Consider the following 24923-nt stretch of genomic DNA (forward strand, 5'->3'; position numbering starts at 1 on the left):
AAAATGTTTTACCTAAATTCGGGTGACTTTCACATGTGGTTTTTTGCTGCTAATTATAGCCTGATTCTTGGGTTATTCTTAGCTCTTTGCACCTCATTAGGACACAGTCTAGGAGAGCAGCTTACCCAGCTCTGCAGAAACTCTGGTGTGTAGAGCCAACTAGAATCTTCCTCCTGGTTTTTAAGTGCTGCATCAGGGGCTTGTCTGGAATATGGTCACACTCCAGCTCTTCAGGACACTGGGGGGTGCAGTTTGGTAGCTCGATCTTTCATGGCTGTGACAGATGCTCTTATGTCAATGGACTCCTGCTTACTACTGAGGGGAAAAAAAGCTAAAAGCATGATGTTAGCAGTGTCCTTCAAACCTGAAGTATTGGATATGAATTTTTGTTGTGTATTTAATATGATGTCTGAGACCTTCTGGTCATGACTTGTTTGCTCCTATTTTGTAAGGATGTTCAGAGCACTAAAGCCTCTGCAGTTCTCAGTACATAATGTGCAACACTCTTGCCCTGTGCAGCATTGGAATAGGTGCCCTTCCTGAAAGGGAGGAGCAGGGGATGGGCTTCAAGTAAAGAATAAAATCTGACAGTTAGGTAATGTGGAAGTATCTGCGAGTTCCGGCCTTGATCCAAAGCCAGCTGATGTCAGTAAGCTTTACATCAGCCTGAGAAGAATACAGCTACTTGAGAACGCAACAGAACCCATAACCCTCCTCGGGGGAGGCCAGGGATGTGGTGAAAAAGCAGGATGTGGATTTTTCGATAAATCAAAGAGCAGATGTTTTTAAGATAAAGGGGTTTGGGGGATTCTAAGCTCTTGATTTGCTGCACTGGTAAAAGACTATATTAATCCTGCTTATACCTCAGAGTCATGTTGCAGGCAGAGGAGATGTGAGCTCCGCTCCTGCTGTGTGCAGCTTAGGAACGTCATTCCACGTTTGTGTTTTGAGGTGTGACTGGTTAAATATTGATGAAGCTTTCTGAGCAAAAGTAGGATCTGTGTCAGAATGAACGATCTATTCCTTTGTGCCTTCTGGTTATATCTCAAAGAGCCAGACTTACAAGGAATTCTGAGTTTATATTGGTCTCGGAATTAAGATAGAAAAAAAACCTTCAGTAATTCAGATTATTTTTTTTCATGGAGTACTCAAATTTCCTTCTTTGTGGTGGTCAGTGATAGGACAAAACTAGTGATGGCTGCAGGTGACGAACTTTGCTGCTACATTAAAAAAAAGCACCCAATGTGATGGCTGGACTTTGGACTTGTTTTTTTGTTGTTGTGTTTTTTTCCTCTTGCTTTGGAAAAAAAACAGTATAAAATTATGGTTTTACATTGTTCTTCAACGTGTTTAATCTGTTGAGCGCTTATTCTATTGTGAATGGAGTGCTTTGTTTATTTGGGGTTTTTTATTAACAGTTTTAATCATAAAAAGCTGCCCCCTCTTCCTTAGATTTGATGCTTATGTTATAAAGTAACTCATCTTGGCTCATCACTCTTGTGTGTGTGTGGCGTTCCTTGGAAAACAACCACAGGACCGCAGCTCAGTCCGCATGGCGGGTGACGGCACCTTCCCTTCTCCCGGGAAATTAATTCCCGGAAATACTTTTTAACAATAAACTGCACTACGACGACTGTGTTAGACGTGCTGTGAGTGAGGTGTTTTCGATAACGCCAAGTACTGCTAGGGCGGGGCGTCGCGGAGGGACGGGGAGCGGCTGCCGGGCGCTGGAGCTGCCGCCGGGGCACCGGGCGCTGCTAAAGGGCAGAGGGTGAGCGCGGCCGGCCGCCCGCCCTCCGCGGCCCTCTGCTCTCCGCTCTCCCCGCACCGACCCGCCGCTGCCACCGTCGCCGCAGCCCCGGCCCTCGCGGAAGTGGCGTCACGGCCGGGCGGAAGCGGGCGGTGCTGCCGGAAGCGGGCGCGCGCGGCCGCTTCCTGTTTTTATGTAGGGGCGGCTGGGCCGGGCCTGGCCGGTGTGTGGCGGCAGCGGCGGTTGGGCGGAGGAGGGGCCGGCCGCCATGGCGGTCTCCGAGAGCCAGCTCAAGAAGATGCTCGCCAAGGTAATGGCGCGGCCGGGGGCACCGAGAGTCCGCTCTGCTGCCCTCCCCTCCGCGCCGGCCCGGCTGGGCGGCTGCGGGCCGCCCCTGCCCTCCGCCTGCCCTGGCGCGTCGGGCGGGCCGACCACCGCGGCGGCAGCTTCGGCGAGGGGCTGGGCGGAGGGGAGCGGGGTCCTGCCCGCGGCCTGCTGCGGGGCGCCCGCGGCTGCTCGGCGCCTGGCCCGGGCCAGGGACGGAGCCGGGGCCCCGCGCCTCCCTCAGCCGGGCGGCCGCGGCCGCTCGCCGGCCGGCGGCTTTGTGGCGGGCCGGCAGCGCGCGGGGAGCTCCGGGGGTGGTCGTGTCGGCGGCCGGGCGAAGCGGTGGTGGAAAGGTGGTGTCCGGCCACCTGTAAATTGGCTTCGTTTGTAAGGGGAAGGATGGTGCGCCAGAACCGAACGTCTGTCGTTATTTGTAGTCCTACGAAACTTTAGTTCTGGGGCAGGATATGGCCGGTAAAAGCTGAGTAGACGCCACTTGCCTAGCTGAGGCTGTCGCGCATCGAAGTGGATGGGAGCTGCCGCGTGGGTGGTTGGCTTGTATAGCATCATTTGCATTCACTGGTTAAATGAAGGTGGAAGGCAAGTTCAAATTCACTGACTAGGACAAGGGTGGGGTTTTTATCACCTTTGTTTAAGGAAACAAGAAAATCTCTTGGAAGGTAAATCATTAATCAGTGAATCCTACAGAGCCATGTGTAGTTGTGCCGCTCTTTAGGTGAGAACTGGGCTTCGTCCAGCAGCTTGAAATGAAAACCCCTAAGGCTGAATATTTAGGGGGAGTTATGGTTTTGTTTGGGGGGATTTTTTTAACAACATTTAATCATCATGTTTGCACGATTTTAAAATGAAATACAACAGGCGAGGGCCTGGTCAAAACTTAAGAAACCTTATTAAAGGGTCTTTCACCTTCATGGAATCAGAAGCAGATTTTTTTCTCAGCTTGAAAACGAGTGCTGAATACTAACTTGGTGTCAGCAAATGAGATCATGTATATATTTGTATACATCTGTCTTCCCTATTGTCATGGCACAGAAGAAAGAGAATTTAAGGTAATCCCGTGTCCTTTTTCCCCCCACACTCGCCCATTTTGTACCCCCATCTGAATTTATGTAGGTATGTTCAAGGTGCAATGTACTTAATAGCTGATGAATTACTATTTCACTACTTTATTTTTCAAAAACAGTTACATTTTCTCTTCTGTGGAGGAAAGCTTAGTGATATTTCCCATATTGAATAGTTCAGTGTGTGAGATAACAAAAGACCTAAGCCCTAGTTTGGGTGAACGTAAGCACTTAGTTCAACTTCAGGTACTTACCTGCTGTCTGATCTTGAAAAGCATCTCTCTGTGATCTGTTTCCTGATATGTAAAACGAGGAGGATGTATTTGCCATGTGAGAATGGAGCAGAAAAAAAAAAAGTTTAGAAACTAAGAATTCAAATTAATCAGCTACTTCTGTAGAAATCACTAGGATCTTACGTTTTCCGAAGATATTTTGACATTTCTTGGAAATGCTCACTGCTTACTATTTGAACGCAGGAAAAGATTGTCTTGTAATACGCTAGTACTCCTTAGAATGGAAAAGAGAAATAAGCTCAAAAGAGAATGCTTTGTGCTTTAAATAATAAAAAATTCTAGAAAAGCCATCATTCTCATTAGGTAAAACTTCTTCATATGTCATTTTAATGTACAGGACTTTGATCTTCTGTAGTTATCTGGATCAAAGTAGTGGAATTAATAGCTGATGTAGCATTTAATTTTGCTTGTGGCAGTAGCTGGAATCTTACAAGCTTATCTCTAAGTAAGTAATTACTCATCACTCAGTGTAAAAACTGTTTGCAGCAGTACTCTTGTTCTTCGTTTTAAGAGACGTATGAAAATATTTTTTAATTTTCAGGTCTTGGGCCTAATTTTTAAAAGTACCCCAGATAACCAAATACGGGTTTTATCAGCCACTGTATACCAGACTCCCAGTACATCTGCTGAGCAGGCAGGCGTTGTTTTATCTATTCCTTGACTAAACTGACTTTGAGACTCTTGTGCCAAAAGTGGAGTTAAGTCCTGACTCTGAATCCTTGTGCTTGTTAGGAGCTTCTGTTAGTGGAAGCCACTTCTTTTCTTAATAGTGATTATGCCAATGTTCTTGAGTCTATATCCTGCACCATAAGATACATTCTTATAAAAAGACCCCCTCTTTTTACAGTAGCTGGTGGCATGCTCTTATTCATTCTGTAGTAACACATTCAATGATGTGTGTATATACTGCCAGTCTCTGGCTGGCCTAGCTGAAATTTCACAGACCTCTGGCTCCATGTTCTAGCATTGCCTGTTATCTATTTCTTGCTTCCGCTAGGTGTTGGGGAAGGAGGGAGGAATGTACTCAAATGCTAGCAAAGTTGTCTCTCCTCTGTCAAGCCCCTCCTGCACGCTCCCAGTCCTGTTCCCACTTTCCAGAGGAGACTGAGACGCTTTGCTGCAGCCTTCCTGTCAAAACAGCATCCAGGGGCTGCCTTGACCCTCTGGCTGATGGACCTCTGCAGGTGCCACATACAGGTGTCCCTACTGGAGGGGTTGCTTGCTTTCCCACAGACCAGAATTTTGCAGACTGACTATGTGGCTGGTTTGCCCTTGGTTATTTCAGGAAGATAAGTCACAGCATCCCCCAAAGCGCAGGTGCTTTTTATAGGCTGAGGTGGCATTATTGGAAATGGCATGGTGTGTTCATCTCTGCTCATTAAATAAGAGTTATCATGCCCAGGAGTAGTATCCTTGTCAATCTCTGTAGATAATAGGAAGAAGAGTTAGTTTCCAGGCTTCACAACTCATGAGTGTTTGTCGGAGCAAAGGTAACCTTTAGCTGTGGCACCACGCTTTGCTCTTGGATAATGTCTGAATTAATTTGTTCAGATGTTGTTAACATCTGCGTGCTTTGGGTGCTTTGGGTATCAGACATTTCATTGTGTTGCGCCCTTTGTCTTCCTACCATAGTTGAATGAAAGGATGCTGTCTATGTTCCTTAAGACATCTGAAGATTGTAATTTTTTTATTTTATTTTATTACAATGAAAACATTGTCAAGGGACTACATTGTTAGCTTTTCTTTTTAATGGTAGCTGTCAGGAGGAATGGCCACAAGGTTAAAGAGCTGTGCCATGAGGTGAACCAGCTCTCTGTTACCCAGGAGCATCTCCTTTGTTATCTGTGGATTATAGTTCTGAAACTGTTAAATTCTGTAGTAGCATACCTGTGGCTTACACATCTTCTGTGCTGTGAGTTATTCCCTGCTCCTGATAAAAGGAAGGGGGTGAAACCAGTATTGTTGCTGATAATATCATGCTTTGAAATGTCTGCTTTCTAGTTGATAAAATACATGAAAATACTGATCAACAGTTGATAAACACTGTGATGCTTTAAAAAGTGCTATGAAAGATATGTGAGGTTCAGATCCTAGATAGCTGTGTATCAGGAATGTTCAAAACATCACTATATTTGTTCAGAGATGCATTTTTTTCAGATCCACATATATCTCTCAGATACTGTTGGTTATGGTAGAACATGAATGAAAATGCAATAGCTTTGCCCAGGTTATTTGATGTATGGACCCTTATTTAAGACTAAAAGCATCTTAACACCTTGTTAAAGTTTGGTAAGTTATATAGGCAGTGTTCAGTTAAGTAATACAGAGAAATAAATTCTTATTCCAAAATAAGAGTGGAGAAGAATGTCCATATATCAATGTAAACTCTCATAAATGCAGTCTTTTGGGTAAAATAAAATGAAATTAAATTACACTGAAAACACAATCTCTGAAGTAATTCTTCTTCTTTTGTTTTCTAGTATACGTATAGAGACCTAACTGTACAGGAGACAACCAGTGTTATTACTCAGTACAAGGACCTCAAACCTGTCATGGATTCATATGGTTAGTCTGTGCATGAGAAAATTTTTGTTATTGAATTGTTGATGGTTTAGATATATTTGCTAGGTTTTGTGGGGAAAAAGGAGATTAAAACTAGAAAACATAATTTGAGTTTCTCTCTTTGATCTTTGACATCAATACTTCCTTGGAAACACAGGTGGTTATTTTCTAAAATAACCTTTCTATATTACTGAGTCAGTCTAATGTGCTGAGAAGTGTTGCATTTTTCACAGCTTAACTTTTAGTTAATCGCTCGGTGATGTCATATTGGTTGGTGTCCTGAGATTGCTGGTGTCTTAAAAATTCAGCTTTGCTGTCATATAAAGATATTTTTAGAGTTCTATTTAGAAAGAACTGTAAATCAGTGAACAAATACTTCATTAAAAGTATTTGTGGCTGTCCTTAAGAGCATGAAGAAAACAGTCACGTGTATAGAAAATTGGTATGAGGGGGTTTGTAATGTAAATTTAACAATGACAATCCCTGTTTGTTATCTCTGAGTAAATTCGAGTGCATTAAATGAAGATGGTATCCAGGGTCACCTCCAGAGGCTGAAGGTGTAGTTTCACAAGATACAGTGAGCCAGCATAGCTGCTGAGGTCATCCTCCTTCTGACCTTTTTTTAACTGTCACCTGTGGGATTCCTCTGTGACCTAATTTATATTACTAATACATGATCAGAGATTTTTATAGTCTTCTGCTTTCTAAATTCTAAATCTGGATTGAGAAGTATTAAGAAGGGACATGGATAGGTAAAAGATAAATTAGTTTTAACTTGAATAGTTGCAAGCCAGCAGCTGTCACGGAAATAAAAATTCATACAGTGACTGGAGAATCAAAAACAATAGTGAAAGGACTGTGACTGGAATACCGTACACATAACGTGCGTAACAATAGTGATCAGAATTCTAGATAGCTTTGAGCTGCAGCAAGAAGCCCTTTTGTGTTACCTAACTCTTTCTAAGCTGCCTAGGAAAGGCTGAGCACACAACCAAGTAGAGATAATTGATATTATTTGGAGCAGTGAAATGAGCAAGAAAATGGTTACATTACTGTTGAGACAGTTTTCAAGATTTTATTAATAATGAAGTACATACCCCTATTTAAGTCCCAACATGTCCTACCTACCTTTGCAGGACATTAGCACTAAAAGAATTGTACACAATAAACTACATTTGCAGTATGGCTAGAAACTTTCAGGTGAAATTAGGAAAATAAAAATAAAATTAGGGGAAAAAAAGAGAAAATAGAAGTTGATTTATTCAGCCAAGAATAATCTATTGGATTGAAAGTAGGGGAAGGCTAAATACAGCAGCTCAGTAAGTTGAGGTCAGGGTTCCTGTGCAGTTTGTGAACTAAGACTAAGATTTGGCAGTGAGTCAAGTGCTACGCATTTCTTCCTATTCAGTGTATTATTGTTTGGTGAAATTACCTTTACTGATTATGTAATGAATGCGTATAGCCCAGTAATTTTCAGTAGTCTTGCTGACCTGTTTGTTTGGAGAAAGCATAAGGAATTCTTTGTAATCCTAAAATGACAGTTGTTTTTTAAACTAAGTTTGAGTTCAGGTCATCTTTGCAGCGATTTGTATGATTTGCAGTTTGTATGGTTCCAACATGTTTTACTTGCTCTCTGAATGAGGAAACAGTTTTATGTGCAGTGAAGGTAGTTTGACAATAATTAGTCATTCATTTCTCAGAAATACGTTACCTGACTGTAGACAATCATTTGCTAGTCCATAAACGTGCAGGAGTAGAACCTCTCAAGCTGAGTTTATATATGTGTAACTTCTGAAAACTTATGCTAATAAATAGATGGAGTATAACCTTAACAGAGATTAATGTAGCAAATATGTTTCTTTTAAAAATACCATTTGTTCCCTTTCAGTTTTTAACGATGGTTCATCTAGGGAGTTGATGAGCCTCAGTGGAACCATTCCTGTGCCTTACAGAGGTATGCATTTATTATTATCATCACTACCATTATCTTCCCAAATTACACGAAAAACTAGGTTTGTCCTGGTTCAACTTCAATACTTCAGTGATCACTATTTTCTTGAAATCCTTTACTTGTCCAAAGTATAATGTTTTAAAGAAACTGTTCCCTATTTTTGCTGTGGAATAAAATTTTAATGCTGAGCATTGCTTCTTCAGTATTGTACAGCTCCGTAACATTTCTTTCTTTTTTTCAGTACTGCATGTTCATTAAGCTTCTCAGTTGAATGAGGGTTGCAAACCATTTATTGCTGCAGCTAATGATAATTCAGATTAGGTTCTAGTAATGTTTCATTGTAGAACAAATGAGATAATGTATCAGTGATAAATGATAATTGTAAATCAGAGTTAAATTGTTCTGAAAATTGAGTTCATGGCCATATTGTGAGCCCTTTGTTGAATGGTGTTAGCAGATTGCAGCTTTGGCTTCTGACTCTGCAATTGAATTTACTGGGTTTAAGAATTTTTTATAAATCTGGAGAAGAGAGGATAGTTGAAGAGTTGGAATAACTTTTAAAATCTTTCAAAATATCTTTTCTAGGTAACACATACAATATCCCAATTTGCTTGTGGCTGCTGGACACCTACCCTTTCAACCCCCCAATTTGTTTTGTTAAGCCCACTAGCTCTATGACAATAAAAACTGGGAAGCATGTTGATGCAAATGGAAAGATATACCTTCCTTATCTGCATGAGTGGAAATATGTAAGTATAGGGAACTTGAAATTCTCAAATTGCACAGTTCTGAGTTCCTTTAGATAGTTGTATCATTTTTAAGAAAAACCATAATCCTCTTTATTTGAGATCTTAAACCATTTTTTTAATGAGAACAACTGCTTATTATTTGTAATGCCTTAAGGTTCAGGGTGTTGCATTCTGTTGCCTGATTAATTGCATCTTTAGTTACAGTTTGTCTGATTAAACACTGCAGCATAGGCATCCTTCCCTGGCAGGACACTGATGTGAAGATCTGTGAGATAAGAATATTTACAGAAGGGGAATTACAAATTCTCTTAAAACATCTCTGTGCTGAAATTAATCTCTGTGACTAAAATGGACTTGTATGAGCACTTGGACTTCTTTATATAGATATTGCTGGAGCTTCAAGTATATGGATATATTTGCTTTACCAACAAATAAAGGCATTGAGCAGTGCAGGCCTCAAGAATGGTACAAGATGCATAGTTCTGTAAAAAATTATTAACAGGAATAAATTTATTAAGCATGGGTGGTAGTTCAGCATTTGCATAGTAATAGTGGAAAATGACTGCCCAGATCAGGATGCAGGTCTTGCAGAAGCAAGAGGATCGTCTAAGATAGAGGTGATACAGAATTCATTCAGTTTGAGAGGCTGGTAAAAATAAGGAAGTGGATTATAGAGCTAAGAAAATATGGAAATATGATATTTAATCTGGTGCTGCATTCTTGATGCTTGTCCTTATTTTGGCAAAATGACATCATGCCTATATTCAATGTAGTTATAAACTGAGAAGCCTAGTTTAGCTATATTTAAAGGACGTTTGTGCCACTCCTTAGTGGGTTAGAGTATTTTTTTCTGTTGAGCCATTCTGAATCTGAGCAAAAGCTATATGCTGTATGAAATTGAAATGTCTGAAAACCTAAGTGATTTGTACTTTTTTCATGTTGGAGAGTGGATTTCAGTTTTTAAAAAATAATTATAATCCATCATTGTACAGTCATCTTCAGTCATTTATTGCCTTGCAGTTGATATGGAACCATGTATTACCCAGTTTATTCTGAGTGTAAATGCTACTGCAGCTGTATTTTGCTATACCGTTTTGAATACCAGCTGGCTGGGTTTGGTATCTGTAAAGGAATCCAGAAAAGAAGTTATATATGCACATATATATACACATACATATATTTTTAAAAATACTAAAACCCCACCAATAAAAACATGGCTTTTGAGAGCTGATGGAATGGTATCATTTTGTTATTCTAGTCAGTTAAATTTCTGTTAGCGAAATCAGCAACTTGTGATTTGATTACCCTCACAGCCCCAGTCAGACTTGCTAGAACTGATTCAGGTCATGATTGTTGTGTTTGGTGAGGAACCTCCAGTCTTTTCTCGGCCTACCGCTTCATCGAGCTACCCACCATACCAGGCAACAGGCCCACCAACTAGTAAGTGGTCATGACTACTAATTTCTACAAATACTCATATTAATATTCCAAAGTGATTGTTGCTCTGCACAGTTTGTCAATAAATTATGTATTCTACTCTTGAATGACTTTCTCTATTGCTGGCTAATGAATTCACCTGTGCTGTACTTGACCTTTTTGAACTATGTTGGAAGAATATGTGTGTTTTTTTGGCTTTTAGAAGGGAGGGAAAAATCAGGTTTGTATTTAGAAAAAAAAAAACCCAAAACACACACAAATACCCTGCGCAAGCTTCTCAAAACAACCAGTAACCTGTCAACATTCAGCGATGTCCTTAAAGAGATCATTCAGATAAGTCTCTTTGTATCTTAATTTTTTTTATTCTGATAATACAAGTCTGTCTGTTAAGTTTCCTGCAACCATTGATTTCATAAGCAAAAGCATATGGCTTGTGTTTCCTATGCCCACACTCCTGGTTTTTTTTGTTGTTGTTTGGTTGTTTGTTTTTTTTTATAATTGCTGGCTGAATATGAAAAAAACCCTGCCATGTGATTTTTCATTCTTCTCTGTTGATTTGGTACTCTGACTTGGAGCCCATTCTTATTTTCTTGCAAAAATTCTCAAGACTTTCTGAATCTTTTATTTATTTAAACTTCTGGAGGCATCTTATTTTAAGGACTGGGGATAGGTGGGTGGGGGAAAAAAGGGAAGTAGAAAACAGAAAATCCTAGAAACTCTTCCAAGAGGACACTCTGCACTGGGTGGAAAAAAAAACCAAACCAGTAGAGTAGACCTACTCAAGCCAAAGACTGGGGCAGGAGGGGGAACAGGTTAGCTGCAGATTGTTTTATGATATAACAGTTCTACGTTAATGTAATGGTAGAGTAGGTGTATCGGGGATTATATATTTTTGCTGTATTTTTAAGGCTGTGTCCATTTTCTATTGAATTACGGCTTTTATCAGACCATAGTGTTACATCTGAAAAGCTGAAGTACTATTCATTACAATTTCCAGCGGAAATGATTTTTAACAGGGTCTTAGGTTCTTAAGACTGAGAAAAGGGGTAGCAAACATAAATGGGACCATTAGGGGTAGCTGGTTAAAGGTAAGTGTTTGGGACTTTTTAGCTTGTCCAGCACTAGCCTACCTATAAGAGCACTAGATGATTTTACTGTTCTGATTTTCCAAGAACAGCAGGTGTCAGTACAAGTATAGTTTTAGTGGAGACTGTGACCTGTATTATGCTTTAAGGAAGCACTATCAATTGAAATGCACTTGATTACTCTTGTAGTTGCTCAGTTCTAGCATAGCTGAAGTAATTTTAGTGGAAATGTTTCAGGATTTTCACATTGTTAATAGCTACTTAGTTCTACTAGTGTAATCAGTTTTTCCTTATTTTACAGACATTTAGTTTTGGGGTTTTTTAAGTTCTAGATACACTGTTTAAGAAGAAACTAAGCCCTTTTTAAAAAAATTGAATAATTTGAAAGCATTAAAGGATGAAAATAGCTCAGCTCTTTAAAAAAAACCTATTTGATGTAATATTCCTAAAATTACTAGAAATGTGGAATAAATATATTCAAAACATAATTTTTATAATAGAATTGTCAGAGTTCCAAGAAGGAACTTAAAATGGCTGAGACTGTTAAAGCCTTAGCCATTTATATGTGCTGATAAAAAAAAAAATTAAAGTATAACTTCTAAATAGCAGAAATTACTGGATACGAACATGGTTGGATTGTTAAACAGCTAATCAACTGTTGTGAAGTCTAGCTACTCTGAAGGTACTTAAATTATGCACTTGTTTTTTTAGTGAATAGAGAACAATGGCTGCATTGGAAAGGTTATTTTCTTTTTTCAGCTATTATAAAAAACGGAGACAGCTCTTTACGTTCGTCATCATTAATAACTTGCCATTTTTATTGAGTTCCCTAGCTGCAGATACTTTTTCTTAACTATCCACATTTTACTTAGTACAACTACTTGTGCTATTTTAAATCAATACCCATTTTTATCCATGCAGTGGTTAAAGTAATGCTTAAGAAAAAAATAAATATGCAGTGAAAGGTGTTCTAGCTACTTGTTCTAAGGAGTGTGTAATTGACTTCAACTACAGTTCTCATACTCTCCCTCCAAACAAAATACTCTTGAAAATATTTTAACCACAGTTGATAGGTAGAGGTGGAATCTTCAGAAATGCAAAAATTGCCTGCATTTTGTGAAAATGTGCTTGTATACAGAAAGGAAGTTCTCTAACTGGCCAATACATGGAGGGAAGGTCCACTAAAGTTTAGTACTTTATGTGTTTTGAGGGGAAACAGCTGCGTTGGTCAGTTGGCACAGAGGTAGCTCACAACAAACATCTGCATGTATCCCTCTTGCCAAGCTGCAGAGGAGCAGCATGGGAAATGTCTGGGAGTGTTGTGAGAAGTGATGGTGTTAGAGGATGCAGGGTACACGTTTTTGAGGGGTTTTGGCCATAGAATGAGCTCTTTCTCTTGTTTCATTGTGTTATACTGTATGCATTGTTCAATAATATTTTCAAAACCATCTTACTGCAGCTTAATATATATGTGATCTTAATATATATTAAACTTCTGAAAAGTAAAAATACATAAAATCATTACTTTATTTAGCTTCCTATGTGCCGGGCATTCCAGGTGGAATATCTAACTATCCAGCAGGAAGTACTCCAAACCCGAGGTAAGAACCCCTTTAAACCATCATCACTTTCATGATAGTTTCACTGAATAGTAACTAGTCTTAATTGTATTTTCTTGTGGTATATTTGTTGTATAATTATCGTGTTAGCAGTTTTTTGTAAAAGTGAGGAATGAATTCTTGTCAATAGCCAAAAGAAAGTTTGAGAAAGGTTTAGATTTCTTGGTGTTGCTTGCTTCAAATACAGTATACCTGGGTGATAAATATATTTTGAAAATTATTACCTAACTCCCAGATGTTATCTTACTTCACTCATAGATTGGATTAGTTTTTATAACGTTGATATGTTTACATGATACAGAAAGAAATGTACCCCTACAAGTTGGGGGTGTTCATGAGCTTTGTTAGTATTGTTTGGGGTAATTAGCAACTCAAAACATTGAACAAAACAATTGCTGGATTAATACAAACCTTCACTCCAGCATAAATATGGACTTAATTCAGAGCACTCTAGGAGAATTTGAAGGGCATAAATTAATTTAAATGCTTTTTATTAATACAAAACAAGACTTTGTAAGTATATTGTGTAATAGTTTGGAATGAAGCTTTTCCAGAAGACTTGCAGTTCTGTCTTAGCAAATAGTAAGATGCTGATTGCTGCCTCCTAGTGTGTACCTACATTTTTTCACATCATAACTAATTCTTTTTATTATTAATATCCTTACGTTCTGATGTTGTGTTAGGAGCATATGAGGAATTGCTGTAGTATATAACATTTTGATTTAAAAAAAAATTAAAACATTTAAAACCCTCTAAGCATTAGGAACGTGGGGTGTTATGTTTTAAGAAGTGAAAAATGGGGATTTTGATAAGTTCTTACGGCCATTTTTTTTCCTCCTGAACACGTTTATTTAAAGTGCTCTTAATGTTTGTACAAAAATGAATGATAGAAGAACTGTTTTTAAAATAATATAATTTATGAATTAACAGAAAGGTTTTAAGAACTTTTGAATTCGCAATTATCTGGAGAGGCACAGAATATGCTTATTTTTTATTTTACATGGGTTTTTTGTACTGTTTTGTTTACTTATAGCCATGGTTAATACTCTGCTGTATGCAGGTGTGTGTCAGTCTAGTACTGACTAATTTGAGTCCTTGTTTCAGTTGATAGTAAATGTAATTTAGAAAGGTTTTGTAGACTGTCATGTCATATGTCATCTTGCAATTGTTTCAGGGAACAAATGAATACTTTTGCTTTCCTTCATCCTTCAGAGCAGGGCTGAGAATTTCTGGAGGAGTTTCATCTTGCAATCTTATTTTGCACAATATTTTTAGGTTTACATAAAGCAGTTCAGCAGTCATCTTGTTAACTATTCTCATACTAAAAATTATTAAATTGAAATTGCTGTTTGTGAGTTTGTAGCTAGAATAATTTCTTTTGGATACTTTCGGGGTTTTGTATGGCAAGTTGGAAATGGCATGGCAAGATTAAGAGATTGAAGAGAATTTGGAATGATCCAAATGCTTGACCAGGCAGTAACAACTAGATAGGGCAGAAATCTAAATTGTGAAAGATGTTAATGTGAACAGGAAAAGAGAAAAAGTATAAGTTAGCCTGCAATTTAAACGTTTTATTATGTAAAAAACAGTTTAACATGGTGACATATAAAGATAATATACATGGATGATATCTTACAAATAGTTACATAACATTAGCATATCTTTCTTTGTCACAGCAGCTACCCAAACTATCCTTATACGGGTGGTGTTCCATTTCCAGCAACCACTAGTGTTCAGTACTACCCTCCTCAGCCTCCTGTGACTACTGTTGGTGAGTAGCTTTGAAAGGATTACTCTGAAGTGAAGCTTCCCTCTATAACTGATATGTAAAGAAAGAAAATGGAAAGAGGAATGTATTGTTCTTAATCTGACCTTCCAAAGTATTGATCTTCAATCAAAAAAGTTATTCAAAGGAAGAATAAAATACATTTTATGTTCTTTGTCTTATATTTTATTCAGTCAGGAACTTCATAAATTCCTGGTTTTGTGCAATGCATTGTGTGTGCTCTGAGTATTTTGAAGAATACTGCATGTAACTACCTTTCTCACCCTTTTTCTGTAGGTAACTTTTGATTGTGTGTGTTGCTCTGTTCGTGGTCATGGTTTATAACAATGCTTTTGTCCTCATTTAATCATCTACTGGACTCACTTGGTTTATTCTATACTTTCTTTACTCCAAAAGTCATAGCTATCTAAAGCAGAGGTTTCCAATGCATTTGGAATGAGCTTCATTTTTACTGAGTTTCTTCTCTAGCCTCTTCACTGTTGCTTCTTAATAGTCTCTACTTGTTATTTCCTTCTTTCTTCCTTATACAGCAGCAAGGTCTAGGGTGTTAACGTGTATCTTTTCCAGTTTGCTGCTCCCTGGCCCTTTGCTGGCGAAATACACTAGCTTGGTTTCTGCTCTGCACCTCACTTTTAGTGTAACAGATTGAGCACCAGTGATAACGGTCATCTAGTTAAGTAGGAAGCTGGTGCAGTAATTTTCTAGTTGGATGATAGTCCTTTTGGAGCAGTTACGTGCTAAGGACGTAGATTTGTTTGTGACCTTTTTCAGAATATCAATCATTTGTAGTCTCTTGCACCATGATGTAAAAGTGCCTCCATAGGTTCTTAATGTGTGAACTCCCAGTTATTTATACACGCTCTTCCCTCCAGAACTGTGTGTTTTGAAATTTTCATTCACACACATGGGGACAAAGCAAGTTCACAGCTTGGCAAGGGAAGGTAGATGCTTCTACTTTACTCTTAAAATATTTGAGGAGTTGTTCTGTTGTTACAGAATTTGGAAACAATAGTAAGTTGTATTTCATATTCTTCTTGTGCCTGATCCCATCCTTTGTGTCCAAGTTCTTTCAGCCTTCTGAATTAGAAAAGTCTTCTCTGAAAGTTGTTGGCCATTTCAGTGGTTATTTCCACTCTGAGGTGATGTGTGTCTACCATGCAAAAGATGCTGTCCCACTGAAGTAGCTCAACCATACTCAGTGCTGGGGGCCTGTAGTTGGGTCCTTGGGAATTAATGGTCTCCACTGGCCCTTGTTTAGGGAGGTGATAAGAACCTTTCTAGGGAGCATCGGCTTTCTGCAGCATCTTTCTCAAACAGATCCAGTTTTGCTTTTATGTAGTAGAGAGTTAATTTAAAATGCAGATATGTCCTATTTCAGTTCTTTCCCTCATTTTCATCCCCAGTGAAGATGAACAGAGGTGGAGTATCTGCCAGATATCATAGAAGGCTCTTCAAGTCCTGAGGTAGATCATCTAATGCCATGTTGTAATGTCAGATTTTGTAGTGGCAATTTAACATTAGACTGATTCATTTGATGCAGCTAGGTAAAAGTCATACACCTGTTATACATGGTTTATCTCCTGTGCCAAATGAAATGCAAACATGTTTCTAATAATCCACTGTATTGACAGTACTGTTTGGTTTTTTATAGTACAGTATTTTTTTTTCTTTACACTGAAAATGTTTATTTCCTATACAGATTGTTTGGCTATGGTGTATTGTGATAGTTTATTTAGGAGCACATCAGGTGCTTTAGAGTTTTGTGTGAGTGGTGGTGGGGTGTTTCCTATAGTGAGCTTAGTTTGAATTAAGTGAAAAAACTCATTCAGAGTAGCTTAAGTTTTTAATAATAGCTGTTTTTTTAAATAGTCCTTCAGGGTTTTTCTTTCTGTTCAATCATCTGCCATCAATTACCTTTCTGATGCAGTTACTAGTTTGATGATTATGTAAGGTCACTTCTGAAACCAGACTCTCCCTGGTAAAGGTTAAGGGTTTCAGTGCTCTGTGGATTTAATGGCTATGTGCCATAAAATCTTCCCCAAGCTGGGCTAATTATGGAAGTAACAGAAAATGCTAAGGGTTCATGCTCTTTAAGAAGATACATAAAATCTAATTGAGCTATATTAAAATGATCCTTTATATGTTTGAAGACCTCTTTCCTATCTGTTGGCATCTCTATGTGAACTTCCATTGTGTTAGTTGTATTGTGATTTTATTTTTTTTCTCTGTCCTAGTTTACTGTTACAGTGAGCCTTGTATAAAATCTCCCAGAGTGAGGGCTATCGGGGGGGAGAAAAAAAAAGTAGAACTGATGACTGTTCTGACTTTGTGTTAGAGAATAATTCATTATGTAAAGTGAAGAGTAACTGAAATCATGCTGATGATATTCTTGAAGTGAAATCAGACCTTTTTGTTTTGATTTGGAACATGTATATTTACAATTGTCTGCCTTAAACAGGAAGTCCTAAACAGTGAATAAACTCTTTGTCCCAGATAGTTTGACTGACTTGGTTTAAGTTTTACTTCTCAGTGTACAAAGTACTGTTCTTTTCTGCTTTTCATAAGAAGCAGCAATGATGAATTCCTGGGTTTGTGTGCATGGTGCCATCTGACAGCTTCTGTTGCTGATTCTAATAGATAGTTAACGAAATATTGAAAATTACCTTGTTGACTGGAAACAGAGTGAATTGCTTAAGCCAGAACTGTAAATCAGATCAAGTGTTGGGACATTTAGGTTTTCATAAGGCTATCTTTGCACCAGTTGATTAATAATTCAGTCTCTTTTTTCCAGTAGTAATTAGCTTATTTTTTAAAAAATACACACATTCTGGTGCAATTTGTATTTAAGTAAAGTGCTTACATAACAAAATCTAATGTTTTCTTAATTTTAGAAGAATTTGGTGTATGGGTAAGCATGATGTGCATCTCCCCATAGTTCCTCTCATGTCATTGCATAGCTTTATTTTTCCACATGCCTGGCTTAGTGTAGGTTTTGTGGACAGGAATAGAGAAAAAAGCATAGGGAAGAGATACGAATTTATGCAGTCTTGTTCTGTTAACAGCAGAAGTCCAAAAAATCCTCTGGATGTTTTAAGGATTCTGAGGTGTGCAGTCCTGTCAACAACAGATTGCATTTGTTAGTGTAACGATACCAACAGATGCTCCAAATAGAATTTTATTCTTTTTTTAATAATGATGGTCTAACAGAAAATTGTTAATTTTTCCATTCAGATGCTTGTTTCTAAAGGCAGAGTTTAGATTTTTAAACTGTGTTCTGAATTGTTGCTGGTTATCAGGAAGATACCCAGCCTAACCCAAGAACACTGTAATGTCAAAATTTCACTAAACAGCCCACCCTTTTCCTGAATAAATGTAGTAAAATTATTGTAATCTTATTTCTAGCTAATAGTAATTTAGTTATTGAGAACTATCAACAACATATTAAAAAATACATTTATCACTGTTCATCTTAGTGTAATTTACTCTAAAAATACCAATGTTTGAACTACTGTGTTTAAATGGCAAAATTAATGTGTGGTTTGAGTTTCTTGTTCGCTTTTGCTTCTTCTGAGGGCCTGTGATTATTAAGAAAGGTAAAGAGGTTGATTGGATTTCAGCTGACTTGAGACACTTTCCTGAACCTTTGGGGAGGAAAAACAAAAGATCTGCTAATGGTTTTATCTTTAGCTATGAAAGATTCACAGGAGACTTGATGAATATTTTTTTACTTTGTAATTTTTTGAGATCTAGGGTACTGAGAAAGATGATGTACATAATGCCATGACAACTTTGGGGTTTTGATAACTGTCTCTGGATAAAAAGATATACTGGTAAAATTTCTTTTTGCAAATTTTCTTTCCAGTTACAGAACTTCAAATCTCTCTACATTTCACCCATAAAAGTTGGAAAGTTTAGGCACTTGTTTTATTAGTAGTTGTTACAAGCCAATTGAAATTTCACTGATCTAAAAGGTATGAGGCACAAGCATGGATCAACTGTGACACTAGTTATTCTCATAGAAGAATGACTGAAGTGGCTTGTGATAAATAAGAGTACAGTTCTGTAACCAGTAGCCACTTCACGTTTTCTAGAGCAATCTGAGTTGCCTGGTCTGCAGATACACAGCACTTCCTGTAACAGACATAATGGATTTACCTTTCTATTGAAAAAGGTGTTAGTGACAGACTTGAAATTAGGTAATCTCATTGAAAGGCTGATTTGCAAAAGCAATGCTAATATTCAGGCTTAAATGTGAAAGCTTCTAGTGCTTCAGAGGGAGAGGGACTGATGAAATATATTAGAGAATTTTTTTTCTTCTATTGTATTTTCTAGTATTGCTGCATGGAAATGTGATTTAATAAGCTGAAATTACAAGTTGTACTTAGCAATCAAAACAATCAAAAAAGGTAGTAACCTCTGTTGTTTTAACTCAGTTACAGCCTCTGTTGATGTTTAATTGTGACATCAATCATTTATAGAAGCTAGTTATATAATACTAGAACAATATTGGTCAGTAGTTTGTTTGATTACTACTAAAATCACTACCCAGAGTTTTTGAGCACGATGGACCAAGTGAAACTGGCAAATTAGTATACCTGCAATCAAATTGTATGTCATCATCTTTGTCTTACACTTACCCAAAATAGCTATGCTTGCTTTTGTTAGAATCAAATTGTATAACTAATTCCACAGACTCTCTGTATGCTTGACTAATACTCTTTATTCGGCTAACATCAAAGAAGTATTTTATCCAGAGAGAATTTTTACAGCTTCTTCATGGGTGCCACTACCTAATTTTTTAAACAATGTTCCCCCCTATCCTGGTCCAATTACAGTACCATGCTGCAGAAGTTTAAAAAAACATATGGTAGGCCCAGTATAACACTGAACATGTACCTAAAAGACTGCCATCTGATCTTAGTCTGCTAGAACATATCTATAAACCATATGCTAGTACAATTGATTAATATTTCTCTCTCAGCTTTATAATCTTTCAATAAATGTTGCTTGTTAAAGTAAGATTACCTCAATAACAAATGTTCTATATTAATGCTGATTGTTTACTGCCCTCCCATACATGCCCTAGGATGGCTGAATGATTGGAAAGACTAGATCATACTGTAGCTTTTTAATCACTTGATACTGTCCAGTAATTTGTCACTTAAACAGACCCTCCTATTTGATCTTCATAAATATAAAAGGGCAGCAGTTAAGATCTTTTTCATTGAAATTATTTTTGTTAGTTTAGTTTTCAACTATTTTTATTAATCTAAAAAAAAAAAAAAGAAAGGAAAAAAAAAGAAAATCCCAAAACCAGTAACTGGAAAGCCTCAAGAAAGAGTACCTATAGGCAAATACACTGTGTCAAGCCAGCCATTACATTAATTGTGGTTGAATGCATGTATACATTAATTCCTGTAGAGTTTACCAGAAATTTATTCTTCTTTAAAAGGACTTAGACTAACAACAATTGTAGACTTCAGGGGAAATGGCCAGCCCATTTTTAAAGGAAGATTGTGGATATGAGAATAATAAAGTGAATGAATGGATGCATACTCTTAAATTTACTTGTGTACATCTTAATATATTTAATCTTACTGTGGTCTCTTCACTGCTTCTGAAAATTATTATGGAAACCAGTTTATTTTACTGTCTCGTATTGCTAAAGTACATACAGCAAGTTAGCCACTTTTTTCAGACTGGCTTTAAGTGCAGAACAGAGTTAATTTTATGCTTATGAATTTTCTTGTGCAGGACCCAGTAGAGATGGAACTATCAGCGAGGATACCATTCGAGCTTCCCTTATTTCAGCAGTCAGTGATAAACTGAGATGGCGGATGAAAGAAGAAATGGATCGTGCACAAGCTGAACTCAATGCCTTGAAACGGACAGAAGAGGACCTGAAGAAAGGACACCAGAAACTGGAAGAGATGGTAACTCGTCTGGATCAAGAAGTGGTAAGCTGAGATGAAACACTGCTCTGTATCTGAGTCCTAGTAGTGAACAGAAGCAAGTAATTAATTCATTATTAAGCATGATAGAAATATCAATCCTTCCGGTGTGTTGCTTTTTAAATATATATTCTCTTTCACAATTGAGGTGCATGTGTTCAGACTGAAGCAAGTCAGAAATAGCAGTGACCGTAAGATGCATTGTCCTGCATGTATCTTACAAATGTCATTGTTCAGTAGCAGAGGAACAGTATTCTTTTTCCCCGTCTCCCTGTGAAAGTTGTCAGTGGTGTGAGATTATTTCATAATTGTGTCTCAGTTTCTGGATAATTATGTGTAACAGCAGCACTGGAGAACATTTTCGTGTCTTAGTGCAGAGATGCTAATTTTAGTCACAGCCTTCTTGTATAACCTGCAGACTTTCCCTTTCCCAGACAAGAGTCTCTCCTACTCAGTATGCTCAGAAATTCCTGCAGTTTTTCATTAAGCCCTGACATCATCTGCTTAGTCCATCTGCTCCTTGCATTACTGCTTGAGAGTAAGGTTTGGGGATTGATGAGCAGTTTCTGAAATCAGCTCAGTGCTCAGATATGGTTTAAAAAAATAATTAGAAATTATTAATCAGGACTAGACAACAGGGGATACCATTATGTCACCGTATTAATCTATGATGTGCCCACTTAGAACGTTGTGTTTAATTCTAGTCTTTCATATCTTGGAAGGAAAGGACATAATAGAACTGCAGATGTTTGATGCAAAGGCAAGAAGGATGACCCAGCATATCAGACAGCTTCTGTATGAAACATGACTAAGTAAGCTAGAACTTCAGTCTGGAAAAAAGACAGTGGGACCAGAGAGAGTGTAATATAATAGTCTGTACGGCTTTGAGTAATGTGAGGAAAAACACAGTGGTGTACAGTCTATTCCAGTGTGTTAGCTGTGGGACATCAAAAATATCAGGAGGCAAATTCAAAAGTAGCAAAAGGAGGTACATCTCGTACAGATGTAGTTAAATTAGTTACCATTAGTGGGTAAAGCCAGCATATTTTGTTTCCTGTCAATACAGTTGAAGTGTTTGTTTGATCCACGCTCAGCAAACTTACACAGGAACTTACTCCAAAAGACACATTTCCAAAGAAAATAATTATTTTGGCTTTGCTTTTATTATCTTTAGCTAGTTTAAAGGGTTATTTTTCCTTACATGGCACCTTCAAAATACTTAGACTGTTAGCATGCCTTCCCTACAATTACAAATTGGTAATGGATTGACATTATCTAAAACAGCCTTTACTTTTTTAAAATGAAAGAATCCAAAATCTATAGATTGGTAGCTCTTTCTTTTGTGAAAATTGTAATAGTGATGAGTAGAGAAGTAAAGAATCAACTGGCATGTCTAAAAATCTTTCATCTCGACAGTTGTATCACAAGAAGACATTCAGCTCTTGAGACCTAAGAAATAAATATCTTAATTCTTTTTAGGCTGAAGTTGACAAGAACATTGAACTTCTCAAGAAGAAGGATGAGGAGCTCAGTTCTGCCTTAGAGAAAATGGAAAGTCAGTCAGAAAATAACGACATAGATGAAGTTATTATTCCTACAGCACCACTTTACAAGCAGATCCTGAACTTATATGCAGAGGAAAATGCAATTGAAGACACCATCTTCTACCTTGGGGAAGCATTGAGACGCGGAGTGATAGATCTAGATGTCTTTTTAAAGGTAGGTTTCTTGGGATGTTTTTAAGATGTGCATTTTAAATATGTTTAAATAATACTTCAAACTCTTTTGTTCAGCTTATTAATGTTAGTGATTTCTTCACTGAAGAGGATCCTGTAAGAACATGAATACTTACATATTGAAACATAAATTTTAAAAGAGGAATTTCAGAATTAAGATAAAAGACCAATTTTAAAAGCATTGTAGATAGGAAGTCATTTATCATTAGGGTGCAACAATGTCAGCATAAGCTTTCCATTGGGCTTGCAACCTAATTCTGGAGAAACTAACTTAAGGGTGATGGGAATATTCAGACAGCTTTTCACTTGCAGTCTATGGATGCCTGTGCTGAGGCAGCCAGTGGAGTGTTAGAATTGTAGAGGGGAAAAAAGGAAAGCCAGCTAGTTTTGTGTCTCTAGCAGAGACTCTCTTAGACAATTTGTTCCCTTTCTTTGCTGTCCTTAATGCTGAAAGTTTTCATGATGTCTGACCTAATAATCTTCCTTTGTTTTGAACTTATGTGCATGTTGATGGCACATGAAGTAAAACCAGATCTGTTGTTATTTTGAAAAGATTAAAAACACTTTTTAACGTGGAATAAAACTACACAAAATGCATATGTCAGAGTAATTAATGTTGCCATTGAATCTGGAAGGATTAGTGTGCGGAAGTGTTAATAGTCTGTAGTGGGGCCACTGGGTAACAAGAGTTACCAGTCCTTCCTTTTTCTAACAGTTGAGGTTCACCCCAAGTTACCACTTAAGCTTTGCTTTTATGTACAATGCAGTACTTAGAGACATATTATTTCCTCCTTATGTAGCTTGCTAGTTCTGGTTATCTGCTGTTAAAAGAACTGTTCTCTGCCCTATGGGAAATGCATTCATCTGACTTCACCTTGGAGTACATATTACTACTTTTCTCTTTGATAAGAATATGTGCAGAGTTAATAATTAAAATCACAAAAAATATACTATAGTGATTGCATTTGGCAGCTATCTGCAGGTAATTTTAAGCCAAGAAAATGCCATTTAGTAGACTAATGCATTTCGTGTTTATAAAAAACTTAACATCCCGTTTGGGTCATAGAATGTGTCATGCTTTGAAAATTTGAATTGCAATATAATTAAGATCATATCAAAACTTTCCCAATAGCCAGCTGTTCTTCTTTTCTTTCTGCAGCATGTACGTCTTCTGTCTCGCAAGCAGTTCCAGCTGAGGGCATTAATGCAGAAAGCAAGGAAGACTGCTGGACTCAGTGATCTCTACTAAATTCTCAGACTTCAACTGGGAAGTTAGATTTCCTTATGAAGCAGCCCTTCTCTTAATATTTCTCTTAATCAGTAGGTGCCCAGAATAAGTTATTACATCATTCAAGTGTAAGATATTTTGAATCAATAATATATTTTCTTTTTGGTAAAGACTAGCTTTTATTAATGCACTTTCTATCTCCTGTAATCTTTGTGCTGGTGGACTTACGCTGAATAAAACTTGTTGCATATTTTCTTCCTCTACAGAACTGTGTATGATGTGCTTGCTTTACAAACAGGCCTGGCTTATGCAGTGTCAGCTTAACCATACTTTCACTTTACTTCTGAGATTTGGAAGACTTTTTAGTGTCCTGAACTGGAAAAATTCATGTTTTGGTGTAACTAACCTTTGTTATGACCAGTAAAGACTGAAAACTCAGAATTTTAAGGCCCTGCTGTTTGACCTAGCTGTTGACATCCAAGGATTGTTTTCTCGAAGTGAGCCTAGCAACTGTTACATTGACTTGCCTGTTCTACTATCAGATCATGGTCATAGTGGAGTATACCTTATGGTGCCTTAAGAAGCCTTGATGTATACTGCATTTTTCCACCAGAAAATGCTAGGCAAAAGACAGTCTGCTACATTTGGTGTTGCAGTACCTGCCAGGCAGAAAACACTACACACCAGAACGCCACAGGAAGCATTGGACAGAGCTAGTGGTTAAACACTGCACTGTCTGCAAAAGAGGGTATGTTGTACAGAGCATCTCCCAGTTGGGAGTGCTGTAGGGATTCATGGTGCTGCTGTCCTTCTCCATTTGCTTTTGTAGACTGCCTCTGCAAAGCTAGCTTGAAAACCGAAGTTTTTTGGTCTTGGTGCAGTAATCAGTGTGGCTCAAAACTGAGCATTTGTCTTAAGGCTTTTGATGTTACCATTGGATCTGAGGAGGCTGGAATTCATATTAAAAAGCTGGGTGAGACTTCATGAAACAAAAATCGTAAGTCAGTCAAGTCCTGTGGATCTTCTGAAAGCTTTGAAAATGCCTTCATACCATCTTTCTGTCATTGGCATAAAACATGACAATTCATAGTCACTATTGCTATATGCTGTCTTTCCAGGTGCTGTTTTTGTCATGTGGATAGAAGAGAAAGCAGTACAGTAGCTACAGCTTTTCCTTGATTACTGAAGTTGCTTCATGAGCACTTTCAGCTTATTATGATATACTTTGTTCTGAGAAGTATCACCAGCTGCAGTCCATATTAAAAATCTACCCTGGACTTAATCTGGTGATAAGTTTCTGTGTTAAGCTACATACTGTGTCCTAATATTAGAAAGAGCTAAGAATAAGACCTTTCCCTCATCATTGTAAT

At 37.8% G+C, this 24923-nt stretch overlaps 2 protein-coding genes across 5 annotated transcripts in view; both read left to right on the forward strand.

Annotated features, from left to right (window-relative positions):
* UEVLD (UEV and lactate/malate dehyrogenase domains) overlaps positions 1–7953 on the forward strand; it is a 51902-nt gene extending 43949 nt beyond the window's left edge. For 2 of the 3 annotated variants that reach the window (XM_075047946.1, XM_075047945.1), the window contains exons 13-14: positions 5930–6014; positions 7900–7953. In XM_075047946.1, coding sequence (XP_074904047.1) covers positions 5930–5948 — 19 coding nt within the window. In that variant the 3' untranslated portion in view covers positions 5949–6014; positions 7900–7953. Of the gene's footprint in view, positions 1–5929; positions 6015–7899 lie in introns of those variants that run through there. The other variant, XM_075047947.1, reaches the window with a different exon arrangement.
* On the forward strand, positions 1901–23821 carry TSG101 (tumor susceptibility 101). Of its 2 annotated transcripts, none has more exons than XM_075047954.1 (10): positions 1901–2060; positions 5930–6014; positions 7900–7965; positions 8548–8711; positions 10025–10151; positions 12768–12834; positions 14529–14623; positions 20393–20595; positions 22069–22308; positions 23485–23821. In XM_075047954.1, the coding sequence occupies exons 1-10, from the start codon at positions 2019–2021 to the stop codon at positions 23572–23574; spliced, it is 1179 nt and encodes a 392-aa protein (XP_074904055.1). In that variant the 5' UTR covers positions 1901–2018; the 3' UTR covers positions 23575–23821. The 2 variants fall into 2 exon arrangements, with proteins under 2 accessions (XP_074904055.1, XP_074904056.1); XM_075047955.1 differs by having other exon boundaries at positions 14532–14623.
* The last annotated feature ends 1102 nt before the right edge of the window (positions 23822–24923 follow it).

This window comes from Buteo buteo, chromosome 16 (assembly GCF_964188355.1).
Source record: "Buteo buteo chromosome 16, bButBut1.hap1.1, whole genome shotgun sequence".
Lineage (NCBI taxonomy): Eukaryota > Metazoa > Chordata > Aves > Accipitriformes > Accipitridae > Buteo > Buteo buteo.